This window comes from Entelurus aequoreus, linkage group LG20, assembly GCF_033978785.1.
Source record: "Entelurus aequoreus isolate RoL-2023_Sb linkage group LG20, RoL_Eaeq_v1.1, whole genome shotgun sequence".
Lineage (NCBI taxonomy): Eukaryota > Metazoa > Chordata > Actinopteri > Syngnathiformes > Syngnathidae > Entelurus > Entelurus aequoreus.
The window spans coordinates 2116528-2141398 of NC_084750.1; the positions used below are offsets into that span (position 1 = coordinate 2116528).

The 24871-nt window shown below is 39.8% G+C and overlaps 1 protein-coding gene across 4 annotated transcripts in view; it reads left to right on the plus strand.

Annotated features, from left to right (window-relative positions):
• Positions 1 to 4151: 4151 nt before the first annotated feature.
• tcaim (T cell activation inhibitor, mitochondrial) overlaps positions 4152 to 24871 on the plus strand; it is a 41370-nt gene continuing 20650 nt past the window's right edge. For 2 of the 4 annotated variants that reach the window (XM_062029177.1, XM_062029175.1), the window contains exons 1-4: positions 12257 to 12315; positions 12684 to 12760; positions 18860 to 18992; positions 23244 to 23382. In XM_062029177.1, coding sequence (XP_061885161.1) covers positions 12705 to 12760; positions 18860 to 18992; positions 23244 to 23382 — 328 coding nt within the window. In that variant the 5' untranslated portion in view covers positions 12257 to 12315; positions 12684 to 12704. Of the gene's footprint in view, positions 4210 to 12256; positions 12316 to 12683; positions 12761 to 18859; positions 18993 to 23243; positions 23383 to 24871 lie in introns of those variants that run through there. The other 2 variants (XM_062029174.1, XM_062029173.1) reach the window with 2 other exon arrangements.

Here is a 24871-nt window from a genome sequence, read left to right on the forward strand (position 1 = left end):
AACTGGGTGAGGCTGGGCCGCAAGAAAAGATTTCTTTAAAAAAAATCTAGCATGCACTTTTTAATGAATTCCCCTTCTTTGAATGGCTTTCCCGCCATAGCAAGCATCTCACTCACCATGTAGCTAGCTTTGACTGCTGCATCGCTCTTTTCGCTTGCTTTCTTGACGAAATCTTGTCGCCTCAGTAGACTGGTTTTAAAATGTGCAACCCGGTTCACTCTCTCATCTCCCTGGTATTTTGCATACTCCTCAGCATGTCTAATTGTAAAATGACGTTTCAAATTGTATTCCTTCCTTCTATCACCGCAACTTTCTCTGTATCAACTACAGAAAAGAGCCATAAGGATTATTCATAAAGTAGATTACTTAGAACACACTTACATATTATTTATTAATTGGGGTTTATTGGAATTACAGGAGCTAGTAAAGTTACAGACATGATGTGTCATGTTTTAGGCTAAAAGTAAAACATTACCAGCAAATTTACAAAAAATGTTTGTCATCACTTGTGAGAATGAAGAGCATAGAAGAAAAGGTCATTTCCAACATCAGTATTCAAGGACAACTTTAAAAGAAAGGTGCATATCAGTGGTGGGGGGATAAACTATGGAATTCTCTTTACAATGAGATAAAAGATTGTAAAAATATATTCCAATTGAAAAAATATATAAAGACAGAACAATAAGATCATCTGGACAGCCATAAGTGTTTACATTTTGCTTTATATTTATTATTTAACTTATTTTTTGCCTGGTTTTGTATTTGTTTTGTTTCATCCTGTGAGGTGTATATTACTTCTTTTGTTTTTTTTTGTTCGGTTTGTACATCATGAAGTTTTGCACTTGTTGTGTTTTTTTGTTTGTTTTCGTTATTTTTGGATGTAATTGTTGGTTTATATGATATCATTAAGTAAGACTACGTATTTTGTTGAAGGGGGCAGAAAAATATAAGATTTTTCTTTATCCTGCTCCTTCTCAGGCATTGGTGTGTAAATGTATAATTGAATAATTGAGGTATAATTGTCTATCGACCAAAGATGCACATCAATGAAGGAGATAAATAAAAATGAAATGAAATAAGACACGTCGGGGTGCCCCTGTGCTCAACCAAGAAATATTGCATCAAAAATCGTCTCTGTCTGGAGCCAACGGGAGGGGGAGGGGGGCGGCTCGCCGTGGAGTTTACAGTTACGGTAGCACAATTAGCCCCGAACGGGCTAACTTCACCACTATTGTGTTACACGTCTGATTCGCCCAGCGACTCTCTGTCGGAGTATCAGCGCTGGGGTCCAGTGCACCACACTTTTGTATTGTCGCTCGCTCCTTCGGCGGAGTGCTCGTCTTCCCCGCCCGGACTGTTTACAACGGGGGCGGGAGCGAGCAGGCGAGCGAGCGAGGGCGGCAGAGCGTGTGCGGGTGTCGTGAAAAAGCAGCAAAATGTTTCTCTGCTTGCATCACGCAAGTGACGTCAATGCATACTTGCCAACCTTGAGACCTCCGAATTCGGGAGATGGGGGGGTTGGGGTTGAGGTGTGTGTGGGGGGGTTGAGGTGGGCGGGGTTGGGGGTAGCGGGGGTGTTTTTGTAGCCCGGAAGAGTTAGGGCTGCAAAGGATTCTGGGTATTTGTTCTGTTGTGTTTAGGTGCGGGTGTTCTCCCGAAATGTGTTTGTCATTCTTGTTTGGTGTGGGTTCACAGTGTGGCGCATATTTGTAACAGTGTTAAAAAATAAATAAAATAAAATATGACCACCCTCAGTGTGAAATGTATGGCTGTTCTTCAAGTATGTGTTGCAATGACTTGCGTGTGTATGCAGAAGCCTCACACAACATGTGTCTGGGCCGGCATGCTGTTAATATGGAGATGTTAGTATGGTGAAAAAGATGATGCAGTGACATTTTTTAGAGGACACTAAGGGCAGTGCCATCATGGCACGCCCTCAAGAGTCTGATACCACAGAATCCTTCAGCTCCGCACACAATGCTGACAAGCGGCATTCATTTAAAACTCGCGGGCCGCACTACCATTAAACTGTCATATGAAGGTGGGGGCCGCAAAATAACGTCTCGCGGGCCACAGTTGGCCCGCGGGCCGCGTGTTTGAGACCCCTGCTGTAGACGGTTAGAGTACACAGATTTAGCTTTCTCCACTTCCCTGGTGAAGTGGTACTTCGCTTCTCTGTATGTACTTCGGTCCCCGCTTCTCCACGCAGCCTCCTTCTTCTTGCGCAGCTGTCGGAGCTTGGGTGTGAACCAGGGCTTGTCGTTGTTATAACAAACCCTGGTGCTCGTTGGAATGATGTGCGCCTCATTGAACTGTATGTATGAGGTCACAGTGTCCGTATACTCGTCCAGATTGTTCGTGGCCGCTCCAATTGCCTCCCAGTCTGTCGTTTCCCAACAAGCACGCAACTCGTCCACAGACTCGGCGGTGAAACACTTAATGTTCCTCATAACAGGTTTAGCCAGTTTCAGTCTCTGTCTGTATGAAGGGATTAAGTGCACCATCACGTGATCTGATAGTCCAAGAGCAGCGCGCGGGACTGCATGAAAAGCCTTGCTCAATGTAGTGTAGCAGTGATCCAGCGTGTTCTCCTCTCTGGTCGGGCATTTAATAAACTGTCTATACTTTGGTAATTCCTGGCTCAAATTTCCCTTGTTAAAGTCACCAAGCACGATAACAAGAGAGTCAGGAAAAGACCGTTCCACATGTAAGATCTGTCCTACGAGCGCGCGCTGAGCGTCACGCACGTCCGCGCCGGGCGGGATGTAAACAGCCACGAGAATGAATGAAACAATCTCACGCGGTGAGTAAAAGGGCTTACAGTGGATGAATAAATATTCCAGAGAAGAAGAACAATATTTAAAAATCGCTGTCACGTCTGTACACCAGCTATTGTTGATAAAGAAGCATAGTCCCCCGCCTCTTTTTTTGCCAGAGAGCGCCGCGTCTCGGTCCGCGCGGAGGAGATGAAAGCCCTCCAGTTGAAGCGCGCTGTCCGGGACACTTGCGCTCAGCCAAGTCTCCGTGAAACACAACACACATGATGAGGAGAAGTCCTTGTTCCTTCTCATCAGCAATGCTAGCTCGTCCATCTTGTTGGCAAGTGAGCGGACGTTGGAGAGGAAGATGCCTGGTAGAGGCGTGCGCCCGCTCGCTTTCCTCTTCGGTGCGGTTTCCCTCTTTTGAGCACAGAATGGACCAAATCCGCAGCTGACGCTAAGATGACCGGTAACAAGTCCATAGGGATGGTGGATCTGATGTTCAGTAGCTCTTCACGGGTGTAAGTGCACCCGGAAACACAATTTATGTACAAAAACAAACAAAACAGAGCGCACGAAAGCACCGAGGCAGCCTTCATCGGCGCCATGAAGACAGTGTATATATATATATATATATATATATATATATATATATATATATATATATATATATATATATATATATATATATATATATATATATATATATATATATATATATATATATATATATATGTGTGTATATATATATATTTATATATGTATTTTTTCCTGTCAAAATAGAGATGGATAATAAAGTATTTTATTGAGGCTTATTATTTCTAGGCTTTCACGGGCCATATAAAATGACATGGCGGGCCAGATATGGCCCCCGTTCTTTGAGTTTGACACCTGTGCACTAAACTATAAAGTTAAATAGAGGGCCACAAAATATGGGCCTGCGTGCCACAAATGACCCCCAATCTTTGAGATTGACACCTGTGCACTAAACTATGAAGTTAAATAGAGGGCCACAAAATATGGGCCTGCGTGCCGCAAATGACCCCCGATCTTTGAGATTGACACCTGTGCACTAAACTATGAAGTTAAATAGAGGGCCACAAAATATGGGCCTGCGTGCCGCAAATGACCCCCGATCTTTCAGTTTGACACCTGTGCACTAAACTATAAAGTTAAGTAGTGTCACACCTGGGTGAAGTTTTGTCTGTTTCATGTGGTCTTGTCATTTCCTGTTTTATTTTGAAATGTTAACTCTCCCTCTCGTTTCAGATCGCTTGCCCTTCCTCCTGTTTCACTGGTCTGATGTCTCTCCTGATGGCCTGATTGTGCCCACCTGTGTCACCCTCCCTCATGTCTATAAATGTCTCGTCCTCCTTCTGTCCTGTCCTGTGCCGGAGTGTTTGGTCTCGTCGTGTACCGCCAGCCGTCTTTTTCGTGACTCGTCCAAGTCGTTGAGTATTGCCTTGATTTATTCTTTGATTTCTCTGCACCCTCTGAAGAAGACTGATTTTGATTTGCTAAAGTTTTTGGTCAATTTTGTTTGAGCTAATTTCATAGTGCTCTGCTCTGCCTTTTTTTCCCTCCTTGGAGCGCTTTAATTTGTAGATTTTTCTTAATTCTTTATAAAGTAGTTTCTGTTTATAGCGTTTTGTCTCTTCCTCGTTGTGAGCGCTTTTCCTTTTGTGTAGCTTATCATAGGTTGTTGCTTTTGTTATTAGATCAATGTAAATTTTGCTGTTGTCTTTTTTTCCTCCCTTTGGAGTGATTTTCTGTTTATTGTTTTACGCCCTGTGCTAAGTTTCCTTTTTACTCTAGTACAGGGGTGTCCAAAGTGCGGACCGGGGCCATTTGCGGCCTGCAGCTAATCGTTTACCGGCCCGCCACACATTCTGCAAAAATTTCAAAATTGATAATATTGTAGTGATGGGTTGATGAGGGGTCATGAAGCGTTTCGACACATTGCAAAACTGTATTGATACTGTGTCGATACTGTGTCACTAAATACTGACATCTGCTGGACATTAAAAATCCCTACAGGCATTTGATTGATTGATTGATTGAGACTTTTATTAGTAGGTTGCACAGTGAAGTACATATTCCGTACAATTGACCACTAAATGGTAACACCCGAATAAGTTTTTCAACTTGTTTAAGTCGGGGTCCACTTAAATTGATTCATGATACAGATATATACTATCATATATATACTATCATCATAATACAGTCATCACACAAGATAATCACATTGAATTATTTACATTATTTACAATCAGGGGTGTGGAGGGAGGGGGTGGGGGTCGGGGGGGGATATGGACATCAAGTAGTGGACATAGAGAGAGAGAGAGAGAGAGAGAGAGAGAGATCAGAAGGCATAAGAAAAAGAATCTGCATTTGATTGTTTACATTTGATTATTAGCAATCCGGGGAGGGTGTTAGTTTAGGGTTGTAGCTGCCTGGAGGTGAACTTTTATTGCGGTTTTGAAGGAGGATAGAGATGCCCTTTCTTTTATACCTGTTGGGAGCGCATTCCACATTGATGTGGCATAGAAAGAGAATGAGTTAAGACCCTTGTTAGTTCGGAATCTGGGTTTAACGTGGTTAGTGGAGCTCCCCCTGGTGTTGTGGTTATGGCGGTCATTTACGTTAAGGAAGTAGTTTGACATGTACTTCGGTATCAGGGAGGTGTAGCGGATTTTATAGACTAGGCTCAGTGCAAGTTGTTTAACTCTGTCCTCCACCCTGAGCCAGCCCACTTTAGAGAAGTGGGTAGGAGTGAGGTGGGATCTGGGGTGGAGGTCTAGAAGTAACCTGACTAGCTTGTTCTGAGATGTTTGGAGTTTAGATTTGAGGGTTTTGGAGGTGCTAGGGTACCAGGAGGTGCATGCGTAATGGAAAAAGGGTTGAACGAGAGTTCCCGCCAGAATCCTCAAGGTGCTTTTGTTGACCAGAGAGGAAATTCTGTAGAGAAATCTCGTTCGTTGGTTAACCTTTTTGATTACCTTGGTTGCCATTTTATCACAGGAAAGGTTAGCCTCTAGAATGGAACCTAGGTAGGTGACCTCATCTTTCAACCTATGGACATTCTCAACTGACACTGGTTTTATGACCTAGTACAGTGGTTCTCAACCTTTTTTTCAGTGATGTACCCGCTATAAACATTTTTTTAATTCAAGTACCCCCTAATCAGAGCAAAGCATTTTTGGTTGGAAAAAAAGAGATAAAGAAGTAAAATACAGCACTATGTCATCAGTTTCTGATTGATTAAATTGTATAACAGTGCAACATATTGCTCATTTGTTGTGGTCTTTCTTGAACTATTTGGGAAAAAAAGATATAAAAATAACTAAAAACTTGTTGAAAAATAAACAAGTGATTCAATTATGAATAAAGATTTCTACACATAGAAGTAATCATCAACTTAAAGTGCCCTCTTTGGGGATTGTAATAGAGATCCATCTGGATTCATGAACTTAATTCTAAAAAAAATTTCACAAAAAATAAATCTTTAACATCGATATTTATGGAACATGTCTACAAAAAATCTAGCTGTCAACACTGAATATTGCATTGTTGCATTTCTTTTCAGTTATTTTTGACAAACATTTAAAAAAAAGTCTCACGTACCCCTTGGTGTACCCCCATTTGAGAACCACTGTCCTTGTATATACAATAATATAAACCAAGTCAATTTCATTTAGGATTAGTTCATATCTTCATTTAAATAAATATAAATCTTTTTTAGATACAGTCAATAAAAAATGTGAACATGTATCATAACAAGGAAATCTAAGAGAACGTGTTGTGAATGAGGATGCTTGTGGACTGGGAATTTTTTAAAATAATTTTTTACACATTTTTATTAAAGTATTCATTTTTAATAAAAAAGTATTCAACTTTAGACTATTTCTTTCATTGATTGATTAAAACTTTTATTAGTAGATTGCACAGTGAAGTACATATTCCGTACAATCGATTGTAGCTGAGATAGGCTCCAGCGCCCCCCCCCCCCCCCCCCCCCCCCGCGACCCCAAAGGGAATAAGCGGTAGAAAATTGATGGGATGGATGGATGACCACTAAATGGTAACACCCGAATAAGTTTTTCAACTTGTTTAAGTCGGGGTCCACTTAAATTGATTCATGATACAGATATATACTATCATCCTAATACAGTCACTATAATATTGCAAACATTTAAAAAAACATTTTTAAAAAGTGGAATGAGGTGAAATCTAACAAGAAAAAGTTGCCATGTTGACACAAAGCTGCCATGCAGGCTGGTTTTTTTTTTCTTTTGTCTGTTTTCTTTTTTTTTGCCATTGCTAAAAAAATTTTAAAAAAAGACTAAAAATCTATGTTATAATGAATTATTACTTAAAAGATATCACTTTAAAATGTTTTATGTGGAAAAAATATTGCATAAAAAAACATCAAAGTTGTATTTGACAAAAGAGCATAAAACAAACAAAATAGTTCAAACGTAAAATCGACAAACATCTGAAGTTGATATCGTAATTTAAGTGTTAAAAGTAAAAAAAAAACTAATAAAAATGCATCACTTTATATGAGTGGGGGACCTTTTGGATCCCAAATATATTTATTAGGATTTTATTTAACATTTTACTGTGATTACTCAAAAATATTAAAGAATTAAAATCAATGGTGTCCTGCATTATTGACCTTTTTAGGGCTCTAATTACTAAATACTGCATATTTCAGTTTTACTTTGACAGAAAAGGCATAAAACCTTTTTTTTATTTTTTTAACTTTATATCAACCTGAAGTTGATATAGAGATTTACTGTAAGCGTTAAATAAAAAATAATAATTTGACTTATTTTTTTACGTTTTAATGACTGAGACCCTTTATGGTCCCCGGGAGCCCTAAAGATTAAACAAAAAAAAAATGCATATATTTTGTTGAGGTTTGAAAATGAAAAATATCAAAATGGCCCCCGCATGCTTAAATTTTTCCATGTCGGTCCTCAGTGGAAAAAGTTTGGACACCCCTGCTCTATTATATCAAGTATAGAGTTTTTAGCCATTTGTTTATGCACTCTGTCTGAAGAGAGTTCATAGAAAACAGCAGAATAAAAGCCTGCGTCAAACGTTTCCCGTCTGCAACTGAGTCTTCATTCTTGCCAAGTCCTAACAAGTAGAGGGCCACAAAATATGGGCCTGCGTGCCACAAATGACCCCAGATCTTTGAGTTTGACACCTATGCACTAAACCAGGGGTGTCCAAACTTTTTCCACTGAGGGCCGCACACAGAAAAATGAAAGCCTGCGGGGGCCATTTTGATAGTTTTCATTTTCAAATCATAACAAAATCTATGGATTTTTTTTTTTTTTTTTTTACCTTTAGGGCTCCAGGGGACCATAAAGGGTGTAAGTCATTAAAATGTTAAAAAAAAGTCAAATTATTTTTTATTTTTTTATTTAACGCTTACAGTAAATCTTTACAGTATATCAACTTCAGGTTGATATAAAATTTAAAAAAAATATTTTATGTCTTTTCTGTCAAGACAACTTTTTTTTTATAATACAACTGAAATATGCAGTATTTCCCCCACTGCCCAAAACCTTCAGAAAGCAATGTTTGAAGTAATTAGAGCCTTAAAAACATTAATAATGCAAGACACCATTGATATTAATTCATTATTTTTGAGTAATCAGTGTAAAGATGAATAAAATCCCATTCAACATATATTTCGGATACAAAAGGTGCCCCACTCATAAAGTGATACATTTGTATTAGTTTTTTTTTTAACTTTCAACACTTAAGTTACGAGATCAACTTCAGATATATCGGTCAATTTTACGTTTGAACTATTGTTTTGTTTGTTTTATGCTCTTTTGTCAAATAAAACAATGTTTTTGTATGGCAACCACACAATATATGCAATATTTTCCACATAAAACATTTTAATTTGAAATAATTGGAGCCTTGAATAGGTCAATAATTCATTATAACATTGATTTATTTTTTTTAAGCAATGGCAAAAAAATAAAAATAAAGAGACAAAAGAAAATAACAGCCTGCATGGCAGCTTTGTGTCAACATTGCAACTTTTTCTAGTTAATGTTTATTTTTTATTTTTGCAATAGTATTTCCAGAATGTGTGGCGGGCCGGTAAACAATTAGCTGCGGGCCGCAAATGGCCCCCGGGCCGCACTTTGGACACCCCTGCACTAAACCATCCAGGCACACAGGTACTGTTATCCGCACTTTTACTTTGAAAATAATGTGGGGGGAAAAAAAAAAATGTTGTTGCCAAAATAGTAAAAAAAATATCCTTATTGGGTCTGTTTTTTATTGTTTCTGTGTACGAGGGATATACATTTGTCAACAAACTAATAATAATAATAACTACTATAGCAGCCGCAACATTAATGCTTCCACAACGACGACTCTTACTGACCTACTGCCTTCGGTAATGGCACCATTCCCAAAGTATGTGGGCTCTATTGATAACCTCACTAACAACTTTAATGACGCCCTGCGTGACACCATTGATAGTGTAGCACCGCTAAAGCTAAAAGGGGCCCCTAAAAGGCGTACCCCATGGTTTACAGAAGAAACTAAAGCCCAGAAATTATCATGTAGAAAGCTGGAACGCAAATGGCGTGCGACTAAACTTGAGGTTTTCCATCAAGCATGGAGTGATAGTTTAATAACTTATAAACGCATGCTTACCTCAGCTACTCAAATCTCATCCACCTCAACAAAAATGATCCTAAATTTCTGTTTAGTACAGTAGCATCGCTAACCCAACAAGGGACTCCTCCCAGTAGCTCCACCCACTCGGCAGATGACTTTATGAATTTCTTTAATAAGAAAATTGAAGTCATTAGAAAAGAGATTAAAGACAATGCATCTCAGCTACAACTGGGTTCTATTAACACAAATACGACTGCATATACGACGGATACCGCCCTCCAAAATAGTTTCTCTCTCTTTGATGAAATAACATTGGAGGAATTGTCAAAATGTGTAAATGGGACAAAACAAACATGTTTACTTGACCCAATTCCTGGGAAACTTATCAAGGAGCTTTTTGTATTATTAGGTCCATCAGTGTTAAATATTATAAACTTATCACTTTCCTCTGGCACTGTTCCCCTAGCATTCAAAAAAGCGGTTATTCATCCTCTACTCAAAAGACCTAGCCTCGATCCTGATCTCCTGGTAAACTACCGGCCGGTGTCCCACCTTCCGTTTATCTCGAAAATCCTCGAAAAAATTGTAGCACAGCAGCTAAATGAACACTTAGCGTCTAACAATCTCTGTGAACCTTTTCAATCCGGCTTCAGGGCAAATCACTCTACGGAGACAACCCTCGCAAAAATGACTAATGATCTATTGCTAACGATGGATTCTGATGCGTCATCTATGTTGCTGCTTCTTGATCTTAGCGCCGCTTTCGATACTGTTGATCATAATATTTTATTAGAGCGTATCAAAACGCGTATTGGGATGACAGACTTAGCCTTGTCTTGGTTTAACTCTTATCTTACTGACAGGATGCAGTGTGTCTCCCATAACAATGTGACCTCGGACTATGTTAAGGTAACGTGCGGAGTTCCCCAGGGTTCGGTTCTTGGCCCTGCACTCTTTAGTATTTACATGCTGCCGCTAGGTGACATCATACGCAAATACGGTGTTAGCTTTCACTGTTATGCTGATGACACTCAACTCTACATGCCCCTAAAGCTGACCAACACGCCGGATTGTAGTCAGCTGGAGGCGTGTCTTAATGAAATTAAACAATGGATGTCCGCTAACTTTTTGCAACTCAACGCTAAGAAAACGGAAATGCTGATTATCGGAACCTGCTCAACACCGACATCTATTTAATAATACCACCTTAACATTTGACAACCAAACAATTAAACAAGGCGACTCGGTAAAGAATCTGGGTATTATCTCCGACCCAACTCTCTCGTTTGAGTCACACATTAAGAGTGTTACTAAAACGGCCTTCTTTCATCTCCGTAATATCGCTAAAATTTGTTCCATTTTGTCCACAAGCGATGCTGAGATCATTATCCATGCGTTCGTTACATCTCGTCTCGATTACTGTAACGTTTTGTTTTCGGGCCTCCCTATGTCTAGCATTAAAAGATTACAGATGGTACAAAATGCGGCTGCTAGACTTTTGACAAAAACAAGAAAGTTTGATCATATTACGCCTATACTGGCTCACTTGCACTGGCTTCCTGTGCACTTAAGATGCGACTTTAAGGTTTTACTACTTACGTATAAAATACTACACGGTCAAGCTCCTGCCTATCTTGACGATTGTATTGTACCATATGTCCCGGCAAGAAATCTGCGTTCAAAGAACTCCGGCTTATTAGTGATTCCCAGAGCCAAAAAAAAGTCTGCGGGCTATAGAGCGTTTTCTATTCGGGCTCCAATACTATGGAATGCCCTCCCGGTAAAAGTTAGAGATGCTACCTCAGTAGAAGCATTTAAGTCTCATCTTAAAACTCATTTGTATACTCTAGCCTTTAAATAGACTCCCTTTTTAGACCAGTTGATCTGCCGTTTCTTTTCTTTTCTTTTCTACTCTGCTCCCAACCCGGGGTGGACCGCTAGCCTGTCCATCAGATGGGGACATCTCTACGCTGCTGACCCGTCTCCGCTCGGGATGGTTCCTGCTGGCCCCACTATGGACTGGGCTTTTGCTGATGTGTTGGACTTTCACAATATTATGTCAGACCCACTCGACATCCATTGCTTTCAGTCTCCCCTAGAGGGGGGGGTTACCCACATATGCGGTCCTCTCCAAGGTTTCTCATAGTCATTCACATTGACGTCCCACTGGGGTGAGTTTTCCTTGCCCGTATGTGGGCTCTGTACTGAGGATGTCGTTGTGGCTTGTAAAGCCCTTTGAGATACTTGTGATTTAGGGCTATATAAATAAACATTGATTGATTGATTGATTGATCCATCCATCCATTTTCTACCGCTTATTCCCTTCGGGGTCGAGGGGTGCTGGAGCCTATCTCAGCTACAATCAAATAAAAATCTAACCATTTTTAGATGTCGTTATTGCGCTTTGAAACCCATCCATCCATTTTCTACCGCTTGTCCCTTTTGGGGTCGCGGGTGGTCACTGGAGCCTATCTCGGCAAGTCAGGCGGAAGGCGGGGTACACCCTGGACAAGTCGCCACCTCATCGCAGTGCTTTGAAACCAAATAACAAAAATGTTTTTTTTTTTATTTAGTTTTTTTTTCAAATTAAATTCAAATCAATTAATTTCGTAATGATCAAAACACACCGACGACAGTGATCCGTGTTCCTTCCGTTCATACACGGACTGACAGTGAGTTTTTAGAGTCCAAGGTGAGTTTTTGATTTATTGATTGAAAATTGTATTAGTAGATTGCACAGTACAGTACATATTCCGTACAATTGACCACTAAATGGTAAAACCCGAATGTTTTTCAACTTGAGTTTCTAGCGCCGTCCATTAAGCGGCGCTAGAAAAACTAATCAATAATATTCCGTAGAAGAAGAAAAAGCGGAAGCAGGACAAACAAACATTGTCAGGTGAAGAATATAAAGTAGACAAGATTTGCCAGTCGCTAATATACTATCACAAATATGTGTGCGACTTTAATGTGACAAATTATTTCATGCTCGTTAACAAGCTATCGTCTTTGATGCTAACTGCAGCCGTGATGTTTTAACACGGCAAACAATAACAATCGCGACTCTTACGTCATGTAGTAGTTGAAATAGTTCCCATTAAACGAATACATTCTTCTTTTTTTATTTTAAATAGCCATTTGGGTTTGTTGATTACCGTATGTACAGGTCTGAAATAGTGTTTAAATTTGAACTGTAATAAATCATTTGGAAACACTAATAGTCCTGAATAAGTGCCTCCATCATCTTAATCTGTCTTGTGCTGGCAGGACCATGAAGGTTGGAAGTTGATGTGTCCAACAGCATCAGACATGTCAGTCCACTGCCTCCTGCGCTGCACCGCCAGGTAAATCTTTACATACAAACATCTGGACCACACTTTTTCTGCAAGCGAGCTACTTTTCAATTGATGAAGTCGGGAGGATCTACCTCATTCATATATATAATTTATATTTCACTTATTTATGAAATATTTTTTTGTTAACAAGTTTAAGGTGTTTAATGATAATGCAAGCATGTTTAACACATATAGTTAATATTGACAATAAAATAAAGGTGTTTAATACCGTACCATATTTATTTATAAAGCCCCTTAAAACAACCACAGTTGAAGAACAAAGGGCTGTACACCACAAAGAAATAAAGGCAAAGGACAGACTAAAAAATACAATTTAAAACAGAAGTAAAATACACATTAAAAAGCAAATACAAAATTACCCTAAGAACAATTTGTTAGATAAAAAGCAGTTAAAAACAGTTAAAAACAGTTTAAAGTCTCATGCTGGGTTAAAAGCCAGTGAATAAAAGTGGGTTTTAAGAAGGGTCTTAAAAATAGCCAAAGAAGGGCCCTGTCTCACATGGAGTGGGAGATCGTTCCAGAGTGTGGGGCCCGCAACAGAGAAAGCTCTGTCCCCCCTGAGCTTGCGCTTGGATTTGGGTACCTCCAGGATCAGCTGACCTGAGGGACCGGGTGGGGGCATAGAGGTAGAGCAGCTCAGAGAGGTAAGGTCTCTCTAGGTCGTCCTCAGACGAGCCTTCCATCGTTGCTTCCAGTCATCCCGATTCTCCATACATTTGGCCAGTTCCTTGGTACTCTGAGCTCCTGCATCCTTCCTGAGTATGTCCACGTATGTTAGTGTGGGACGTCCTCTTGACCGATGCCCATGTGTTGGTTCCCACAGTACCAATTTGCTGGCTGGCAGCTCCTGATGCCTTTGGCAGTGCCCTGCTAGTCTCATTCTCCTTACAGCAATCTTCTCGCTCACCCTTGGTATTCCCCTGTAGAGGACTCTGTTGGTTACGTGCGCACTCTTGTTGATGTTATGCACTGCACGCAGCATCCTGGTGTAGCAACCATCCAGAGACCTCTCCAGGGTTGGCTTCAGGGTCCAGCATTCGCTGCCATAGAGGAGAACGGACTCAACTGTCGCGTAGAAGAAGCTGAGTTTGATTTGGCGGGGGAGGTTGGAGCTCCATACACTGGTCATGCCGTTCAGGGCCCTCCATGCAAGTGCCTGCCTCACTTTTAAATCCTGCTCAGTTGAGTTGACCCATCCGCCCAGGTATTTGAAGTCCTCAACTTCTTTCAGCACAGTGCCTCCTGCTGTTATCAGAGGTTGATGTTCTGGTGGAACATTGTAGGTCATGACCTCAGTTTTCTTGGCATTTAGCCTAAGGCCAACCTTGGCGCACTCTAGCACTCTAGGTGGGGCAAGACCATGTAAGGATTTAAAAACAAGTAAGATCATTTTATAATGGACTCTAAAAGACACAGGCAGCCAGTGGAGGGAGGCTAAAACAGGAGTAATGTGCTCTCTTTTTCTTGTGTTTGTTAAAAGTCAGGCAGCTTCATTTTGGACCAGCTGCAGACGTGAGAGGGAGGATTGACTAATTCCAAAATATAAAGCGTTACGGTAATCCAGCCGAGATGTGATGAAGGCATGGATTACTGTCTCAAACTGTTGCCTAGAAAGAAGGTTTTTAACCTTGGCCAGCTGACGTAAATAAAAAAAGCTGGCTTTCACCACTGGGGGTGAAAGCCAGGGACCGGTAGAAATTTAACTTTCGCCTGTCCCACTAGACACGCCAATAAATAAGCTTGTTTATACTGTAGATGTACAATAAAACTCCTGATAGCAAGTTGCCATTTGTTATATTAGTTATAACTTTGTGACATGATACAATGCACATCAATGAACATATAAAATATAAATGTGACAGATTGTAGCCAAAGGCTGATTTCCATCTACATTTCATTGAAAAGAAACAAGTCCAGGGCTCCCACTAATTCAACGTTATAGTGAGTTGTATTTTTCATTCACTTATTTTTGATGTATTTATCCGGCACAAGTGGAAAGCCGGTCCCTTAAAATAAAGCCTACATTAAACCGGTCCGTGGTGCAAAAAAGGTTGGGAACCACTGTTCTATCGTTCACAATCATTATGAAAGACATGACGACGGATTTATATATTTTTTAATGCATTCTAACCCGTAAATAAAAGTCCGCGGAGCCAATAGGATATCCTCTATTAGTCCAACATTCAACAAGCGCCAACGATACTCCACTTACATTTGTGGACTTGAATATTAACAAGTATTAGTGATATTGTTATTATAAGGGCTAACGCAGACAAACTATTTATAGCGACGCCATTATCACAAGCTTGTGTGCCGATGTTTACATCATCGACTGATCAGCTGCTTCCTTGCTCGTGAACGTTTATGGTAGATCATAAATCATACCTCTCACCTGGATAGTAGAAGGATGAGAATGTATTCCAACAAGTTGGTACACTTTACAGCAATTTAAACTTGGCAATGGCGAGAGCGGCCCTCTTTTCTTTGCAAGGATTATGAGTCATTCTTTATCTAAATGGGAATATAAAACATTGTAGTAGTCAGCATACGAATGACAGCAGACATTGTACAGCAAGTGATGTTTGATTATGTTTGTATTATGTTATGTTTAACCTACTCAGTGGCCTAGTGGTTAGAGTGTCCGCCCTGAGATCGGTAGGTTGTGAGTTCAAATCCCGGCCGGGTCATACTAAAGACTATAAAAATGGTACCCATTACCTCCCTGCTTGGCACTCAGCATCAAGGGTTGGAATTGGGGGTTAAATCACCAAAAATGATTCCCGGGCGCGGCTACCCTGCTGCCCACTGCTCCCCTCACCTCCCAGGGGGTGATCAAGGGGATGGGTCAAATGCAGAGGACAAATTTCAGTGTGTGTGTGACAATCATTGGTACTTTAACTTTAACTTTTGTTGGCTCTCATGAAGTCTGCAGTGAGTAATCAGTGATAAAGAAAAAAAACAAAAAACGTGATGTGTTTTTAAAATGCTTAAAATTATCAAAATGTGTAAATATTAAATGCTATTATAAATGTTACTACATTACATATATACTTACATCATGTATATAAAACAATAATGGAGATGTTTGGATGTTTTTTTAAGCGCTTTATAGGCAGAATAAAGCGACTCCTATAGGTTCCAAACTGATTTTTGATTGCATTTATTTACGTGTTAGAATGTGTAAAAAATGTGTTCTTACTTACATAAGGATTGTGAATGATAGGCAAAATTGAAAAAAGTGCACTGCCTCTTTAAGGCTTCAGTTATTAGTTCACATCAAATATTCCACTTTGGAAAGTTTTTCGGGAAAAATGTTGCATCTTTTTTGTTTTTGCCATAAAAAATTGGGTTTTCTTTAAGGAAAAAGCAAAACACATTAATATTTTTTTTATTTAGAGAGGTAGATAACAAGTTGCTCTCGATCGGAGTGTCAAACTCATTTTAGCTCAGGGGCCGCATGGAGGAAAATCTAATTACCATGTGGTCCGGACGGGTAAAATCATGGCACGATAACTTAAAAATACAACTATGACAACTTCAGATTGTTTTCTTTGTTTTACTTAGGCCCAAAATTGAACAAGCACATTCTGAAAATGTACATATCACAAATAATCCTCTTGACAAAACACTTTTAAGTTAGTTGAACATTCTGAGGAAAAAAATGGTGCAGTTTCAGAAACACCATGAAGAACACAATTAACTTAGACTTCATTTAAGTTATCAGAAGTGCAGGTTGAATTGAGTTGGCCGTGCAGACAGACCACATGTTACTCCAGAGCAAACAAAACACACACAAGCCAAAATCACTGTCGAGTTCCGGTCTTCTGCCATTTTTTATATGTCTCTTGTGCGTCACTGTTTTTTATCTAGTGCGTCATGATTGTTTTGTTTTGGTTTTGTCTGTTCCAAAACAACCTTGTATCTCTTAGTCATATTTGGAAAATCTAAACATTCTGTAGACAGGTTGGCATAACTCCATATTCACCTTTGTCCCACAACTGGTCTATTCAATGGCACAAAATAGAAGAGAATTGAAAATGAGCGGACATTCTTAAAAGACAAGAAATATAGGTCAAAAGGTCAGAAATTCTACGACAGTAGAAACTATTCAAGAGTTACTCTCTGCCTTCTAGGCATCACTGTGTATTGATAGAAAAATAAAAGCTGTGCAATGTGTGAACAATTTCAACAAACCAACAATAAAAACTTTAAAAACTGACAGTATTGCAGTAAACCACACACCGTTCACTTTCTTTAAATTTGCACAGAAGACAATCATTTTCACAGAACTATATGAATGAGCAGTGTGTCATGCAGCATTTTAAATTGTTTATTTTACTCCTCTTTGTTTTACATTGGGTCAAGGAGGAGGAGTCACAGCCCTGCTTTAGCGCTTGCTTGGTATACTTGCTCGCCCCGGTATAAACTAGTTGCTTGCCTAACAGAATTACAGTTTCGACATCCAGTGGACACACTTAGAACAGCAGTTTCTTTAGTTTAAAAATGCAGCTCAATTTTACACTTTGCAAACTCATCTCACGGGCCGCATTGAACCTGCACCGCATGTTTGACATCCCTGCTCTAGAGATTTAACCTTGGAAAAAAAATGTATTCATGATGTATTTTTTAATTTTAATTTTTAATTTTTGTAATTTTTTAAATTTCCTTTTAAAACCAAACCCGTTCCCAGCAACATTCAGAATAGCAATAAGCAGAGCAATTGAAGGGACACATAAACATGACACAAAACAATCCAAAAGAAGTAAAACAAAAATGATTATCAACAGTATCAATATTAATAACAATTCCAACATAGCAGTGATTAGAAATCCTTAATTGACATTATCATTACAGCCTTTTATAAAAAATAAAAACATTTAAAAAAAATGAACAATACACAGTGGCTTACACTTGCATCGCATCTCATAAGCTTGACAACACACTGTGTCCAATATTTTCCACAAAGATAAAATACGTCATATTTTTGGTTCATTCAATAGTTAAAACAAATTTAAATAATGGATCCCATTTTCTGATATGACTCATTATTTTCTAAGCTAAATGCAGTTTTTTTTATGTATTTTTAAAAATTGTATGAATGAGACCCTTCCGGGTCCCCAGGACCAAATGTGAGGAGAGCCCTAAAGGTAAGAAAACAACTACTGTATATATTGTATTGGTTTTCAAAATAAAAATGACCATAATGGCCCCCGCATGCTTTAATTTTTCAGCGCGGACCCTCAGTGGAAAAAGTTAGGGCAGCCCTGCTTGACACACACTACTCTACAATATATTAATGTGTTACTGTGACGGTCTCAAGCCGTCGTGTGGGTTCCAAGGACCATCAAGGAAGGACATAGCTGCGGGCATGTTTAGACTTCTTTATTTTTTCAAATCTTCGTCGTTGGTCAGGTCGCTTTTCAGCTCCGCCTCCACCTGCTCGCTCTGCCGTTCGCTTTTCAGCGTCAAAGTGTCGTCAGCCTTTCGCTCTCGTTCTCGCACGTGCTGGTTTCTCCCCTCCTCCTCCCCCGTCGTTCTCGGCTGCCGCCCTTTTACACACAGAGGGGATTACTCATTTGTGCCCAGGTGCGCGATCCACGCACCTGATCTTGTTTGCGGCGTCGAACCCAGCGCGCCTCGCTGCTCGCTCGCCGTCCACGCCTCCTCGCCGCCATCTTGGAGCGGGCTCCGGTGTGCCCTGCCTCGCTGTCGGACTGCTGGCCACGCCTCCTCGCCGCCATCTTGGAGCGGGCTCCGGTGTGCCCTGCCTCGCTGTCGGACTGCCGGCCCCGCCTCTCCACAGTTACTTTGTCTATTTTCTTGTGAATTTCTCATAATTCTTTGTGGACATTTTTGTAGGGTTGTACATTCTGTGAGGTACAGTATGGATAAGTGTGAGTCTAGTTTTACCATGAATTAACGTGGACCCCGACTTAAACAAGTTGAAAAACTTATTCGGGTGTTACCATTTTGGGGTCAATTGTACGGAATATGTACTTTACTGTGCAATCTACTAATAAAAGTTTAAATCAATCAATTAATCAGTTTTCCTTGAAACGCTTGCTCATCATTTGTCTGTGTCTGCAGGCTGGAAAGAAGACGTGTGGCCACGTGTCTGTTCCAGCAGAGGGCTCTGTCGGGGGCGGACGCCATCAATGCCCTCCGACCGTTTTACTTTGCCGTCCATCCCGACTTCTTTGGTCAACATCCCAAGGAGCGGGTACGTTGCTTGGGCTAGGAAGTGACCACACGGGACAGTAACTAAACTCACAATCTAGCACAATGACACAACAACACACACAAGGTGTGTAACTGCTGCCATGGCGTGAGGGGGAACATTAAAACACGTCATAAACCACAACTACATGTATATGCAACCAGAAGCACAAAGCATCATGGGAACTCGGGTGGTGGCAACAGTCCATCAAAAACAAATAATTTGTAAGCCAATGTGTTTTATTTTATTGTGTGCCATTTACACACAACACTTGATTTATAAAAAAGGGCCTACCAAAGGGGGCGTGTCGGGAATAGTGTTGGTTACATCAGTGTTTTTCAACCACTGTGCCTAGTGCCGCGAGATAGTCTGGTGTGCCGTGGGAGACTATCTAATTTCACCTAGTTGGGTTAAAAATAATTTTTGCAAACCAGTAATTATAATCTGCAAATGATGTGGTGTTGTTGTTGAGTGTCGGTGCTGTCTAGAGCTTGGCAGAGTAACCGTGTAATACTCTTCCATATCAGTAGGTGGCAGCAGGTAGCTAATTGCTTTGTAGATGTCAGAAACAGCGGGAGGCAGGGTGCAGGTAAAAAGGTGTCTAATGCTTAAACCAAAAAAAAAAAAAAGGTGAGTGCCCCTAAGAAAAGGCATGGAAGCTTAGGGAAGGCTATGTAGAACGAAACTAAAACTGAACTGGCTACAAAGTAAACAAAAACAGAATGCTGGAAGAATGCAAAGACTTACTGTGGAGCAAAGACGGTGTCCACAATGTACATCCAAACATGACATGACAATCAACAATGTCCCCACAAAGAAGGATTAAAAACAACTGAAACATTCTTGATTGCTAAATCAAAGTAGATGCGGGAAATATCGCTCAAAGGAAGACATGAAACTGCTCCAGGAAAATACCAAAAAAAGAGAAAAAGCCACCAAAATAGGAGCGCAAGACAAGAACTAAAGCACTACACACAGGAAAACAGCAAAAAACTCAAAATAAGTCAGGGGTGATGTGACAGGTGGTGACAGTACACCTACTTTGAGACAAGAGCTATATTGATGCATGCTTGGTTATGGTTTAAAGTCATACGACAACAAGTTTTTACTGTCAACTGTGTTTCGTTTTTTAATGATTTCTGCTGGTGGTTTGCCTCCAGATTTTTTCAACGCAAAAAATGTGCCTTGGCTCAAAAAAGGTTGAAAAACACCGGGTTACATGCACGCCAGTTCGGAATGGGTGCGGAAACTTTCTTACGTAATAGCACCAGTGCCCAAGAAAAAAGTAGCAGCTATCATTTTGCTGCGAAAAGAATGCAGACTCAACCAGCTGCAGCAAGTGCTCGGCGGTGATGTCGTGCAAGTAAAGTTGTGTAGCGTCCCGACAGAAGTCGCCGCTCTGACGCACTTTTCTCACTTTATTGCCGACCTGTGAGGCGGACTGCAAATTTTCTTTCTATTCTTCCCATTGTTCACGATCCCTATGTCAGACAAGAACACACATATACTCTGCCTTTTAAACAGTAAAAAAAAAAATGCTAGCAAGAGGCAGCTAACAATACAGACAATAACAGACCTGGGAAAAATACGGCCCGTTAAGATTTACAATCCAGCCCGCCAGATGTATCCAAATAAGTTATTTAGACTTTTAACATGGAAATTGTAGCCACCAAGATGATGTGCAGTGCTGTTTCAAAATTACATTTAGTCTTAAACTATAGAAAGTATTTCAATGGTTGGAATCTGCGCTTTTCAGTGATATACCAGTTGTTACGGGAATCTACATCACAGCAGCTCCAAGGAGACGAGGCACCCAGCAGAGTGGGCGGGGTTTGTTTCCAGGCCAGCTTACGCGGGTGTCAGGGATTTTACAACAAAGTTTTGCAGAAAAGTGATATTTTTAGAATTGTGGGTATTTTTTTTACCCCTTGTGTTAATATGTTGCTGTGTGTTGCATTTTGTTTGATTGTAAAAGATGTCCATCTAGGAGGTGGTCTGAGAAGTAGAAGAAGAGCGACGTTCATACATTGTTAATATTCAGTCTTTTATCGTCCATAGCTAATATAAATCTCACTTTCTTTATTTTCATGTACATTCTAATTTTCGCAATCTGTAAAAATAACAAAATTTGAGGGGGGTTTGTCATAAAGTTTTTAGCATTCTATCAGACATTATTGTGAGTTTTTGTATTAGTGTTCCTGCACACACACTGTATAGCAGATTTATATATATATATATATATATATATATATATATATATATATTGCATATACACACACACACGCATATATATATATACATTGTTTGCATCATTAAATAACAATGGTTCAAAAATAGTTTTTTATATATATATATATATATATATATATATATATATATATATATATATATATACACAAACATATATATAGAATACTTGTATGAATTCAATAAACTCAAAGTCCAGCCAGCTCAGTAGGCACTGCAAAAATCTATTTTTGTCTACTCTCTACTGTATAAAAATCAATGTTGTTATGTATTATTAATCTATTAAAGACTGTAATTTCCCAGCTTCAAATATTCCACTTTGCAACTTATTTTTAGAAATATTGCACATTTTGCATCTTCCCATTATGACAAACAGTTGTTTTTTTGAGACACAAAGGCCATAAAACATAAAAATAAATAAATAAATAAAACAAATAATAAAAACTTTATATTAATAAATCTGAAGCTGATAGAAAGTTTCTGACTTACGACACGTTTATGAGCTGATGCTTGTTGGATCCTAAGAGTAAGTGTGTATAGTCAATTAAGAGTTAAGTTATGTCCATCATCCCTCCATTCTTCCATTTTTTTTTATACAGTTTTTCCTCTTTGGGTTCACAGTAAGCTGCCTTGTGGCGAGAGACTGGCTGCAGCTCGACCAGTTACCAGCTAATCACAGTTTAAGTTACATGTTTGTTGTAAACATATATGCTGTTTATTGTACAATGTACTTTGTTGAGATGTTTTTAGAGATTTTTTGTGACTTTTTCTTTATTAAGAACGACTATCAACAAATCTAGCATCTTTTTCTGGTGTTATTGTAGACTACCGTGTCAGAGTCTTTACTTCTGTCGCTAGATTTCCGCGACGAACAGTAAGAGCTGCAGCGAGCATTACCTCACACTTGCTTTGCGCCGCTGCTCCAACTGTACTTTCTCTCCTTAAAAGCTGCCACTGTACTCTTAATATTTGCACATTTTGTAGATGGCTGTCCGCGTAAGGACGTCCATATCGCAGACAAGCTGCCTCCGCTCCAGACAATCCTTTTTCGGCAGTGCTGTTTCGCTGATCAAAGTCCTTTTGCGGTGGACAAAGTTTCAGTGCATCACAAGTCAATAGTGCATATATAATAGGATATATAACCCTAACCCTCATTTTAAGGTGTGGCGGCTTTTATTTTGCCTTGGCGGGCCACCACGATCAATTACCGTATTTTCCGGATTAAAGGGAATTGGGAATTGAGCAACACCCACAAAAATTTTGAGTAAAAAATATTTTCCATATTTTAGCCGCACCGGACTATAAGCCACAGATATATACCTTGTGAAAGAAGTTATTTACATAGAAATATTTTATAAATGTTTATGTACATACCTTATTTGTTTGCAAACAGTGTCTGTAACACGGCACTAAATATATTAACACAGACACTCGTAAACATGTTAGCATATTAGCTAATGCTATTGACGCTATCTTCATTTCATTACGATAGCACTTACAAATATGCATAAAAACACTTCTACATACATCGCCACACATTGGACGGTTTAGTAAGTATGAATTGTTTTAGTTATATTGTAAAACTTACAAACGTTGCTTGGAGTGATGAATGAAGAATCCATACGAGTAGAAATGCTATGGACGATTTTACTTTCGGTTTAAGGCATTAATATAGGAAGTACATTTTCAACTTGCAAAACCTGCGGTCAGCAAACTCGTCCAAAAGATGGCGCCAAAGCACAAACAATAACACACCATTTCAGTGCGTTGGCATGTGTTTACTTGTCCTCTCAACAAAACGATCAAATTGTGCAGTCTCGTCTTCCGACCCAAGCTACTCTGTAACAATTGATCAAGGGTCGCGGGTCAAAGGCTGCCTCACATTGGCCCAGAAGCCATTAACCAAGAATATGTGCACACTGGATGTTGTGTGCCAGAACATGTGGCTGCAAGTTGAATTGTCTAACGTCTGTGTGCCATTTTTGATTATTTGGAAATGTTTTGCAGGAAGTGAATGAAAATTCCTTAAAGGGATTAAATGGCTATTTGGAAAACCTTCAGAAGCCTGGCTCACGTTTTGTTCAGCCAGTGAAGCTGACATTTTATGTACGAGACACAAAGAACAGCGGTGACATCCACGCTTCAGGTAGACATTTGTGTTGGTAGACATTTTCATAACACATCTATGTTGGTTGACATTTTCATAACACATCTGTGTTGGTAAACATTTTCATAACACATCTATGTTGGTACACGTTTTCAGAACACATCTATGTTGGTAGACATTTTCAGAACACCTCTATGTTGGTAGACCTTTTAAGAAAACATCTATGTTGGTAGACATTTTCAGAACACATCTATGTTGGTAGAACTTTTCAGAACACATCTATATTGACAGACATTTTCAGAACACTTCTATATTGACAGATATTTTCAGAACACATCTATGTTGGTAGACATTTTCAGAACACATCTATGTTGACAGACATTTTCAGAACACATCTATGTTGACAGACATTTTCAGAACACATCTATGTTGGTAAATATTTTCATAACACATCTGTGTTGGTAAATATTTTCATAACACATCTGTGTTGGTAAATATTTTCAGAACACATCTATGTTGGTAGACATTTTCAGAACACATCTATGTTGGTAGACGTTTTCAGAACACATCTATATAGACAGACGTTTTCAGAACACAGCTATGTTGGTAGACATTTTCAGAACACATCTACACTGAACAAAAATATAAACACAGCACTTTTGTTTTTGCTCATATTTTTCACGAGTTGAACACATAAACTTTTACCATATACACAAAATACCTATTCCTCTCAAATATTGTTGACAAATCTGTCTAAATTTGTGTTAGTGAGCATTTCTTCTTGGCCAAGATAATCCATCCCACCTCACAGGTGTGGCATATCAAGATGCTGATTAAACATCATGATTATTGCACAGGTGTGCCTTAGGCTGCCCATGATAAAAAGGCCACTGTGAAATGCACAGTATACCACACAGCACAATGCCACAGATGTCGCAAGTTTTGAGGGAGCGTGCAGTTGGCATGCTGACTGCAGGAATGTCCACCAAAGCTGTTGCCCGTGAATTGAATGTTCATTTCTCGACCATAAGCCGTCTCCAAAGGCATTTTGGGGAATTTGGCAGTACATCCAAACGGCCTCACAACAGCAGACCACGTGTAACCACACCAGCCAAGGACCTCCACATGCAGCAGGTGCACCTCCATGATTGTCTGAGACCAGCCACTCGGACAGCTGCTGCAACAATTGGTTTACATAACAAAATAATTTCTGCACAAACTGTGAGAAACCGTCTTGGGGAAGCTCATCTGCATGCTCGTCGTCTTCATCAGCGTCTCGACCTGACTGCAGTTTGTCGTCCTGAGTGGGCAAATGCTCACATTCGATGCCGTCTGGCACGTTGGAAAGGTGTTCTCTTCAGGGATAAATCCCGGTTTTCACTGTTCAGGGCAGATGGCAGACAGCGTGTGTGGGAGAGTGGTTTGCTGATGTCAGCGTTGTGAATGGAGTGGCCCATGGTGGGGGCGGGGTTATGGCATGGGCAGGACAACGAACACAAGTGCATTTTACTGATGGCATTTTGAATGC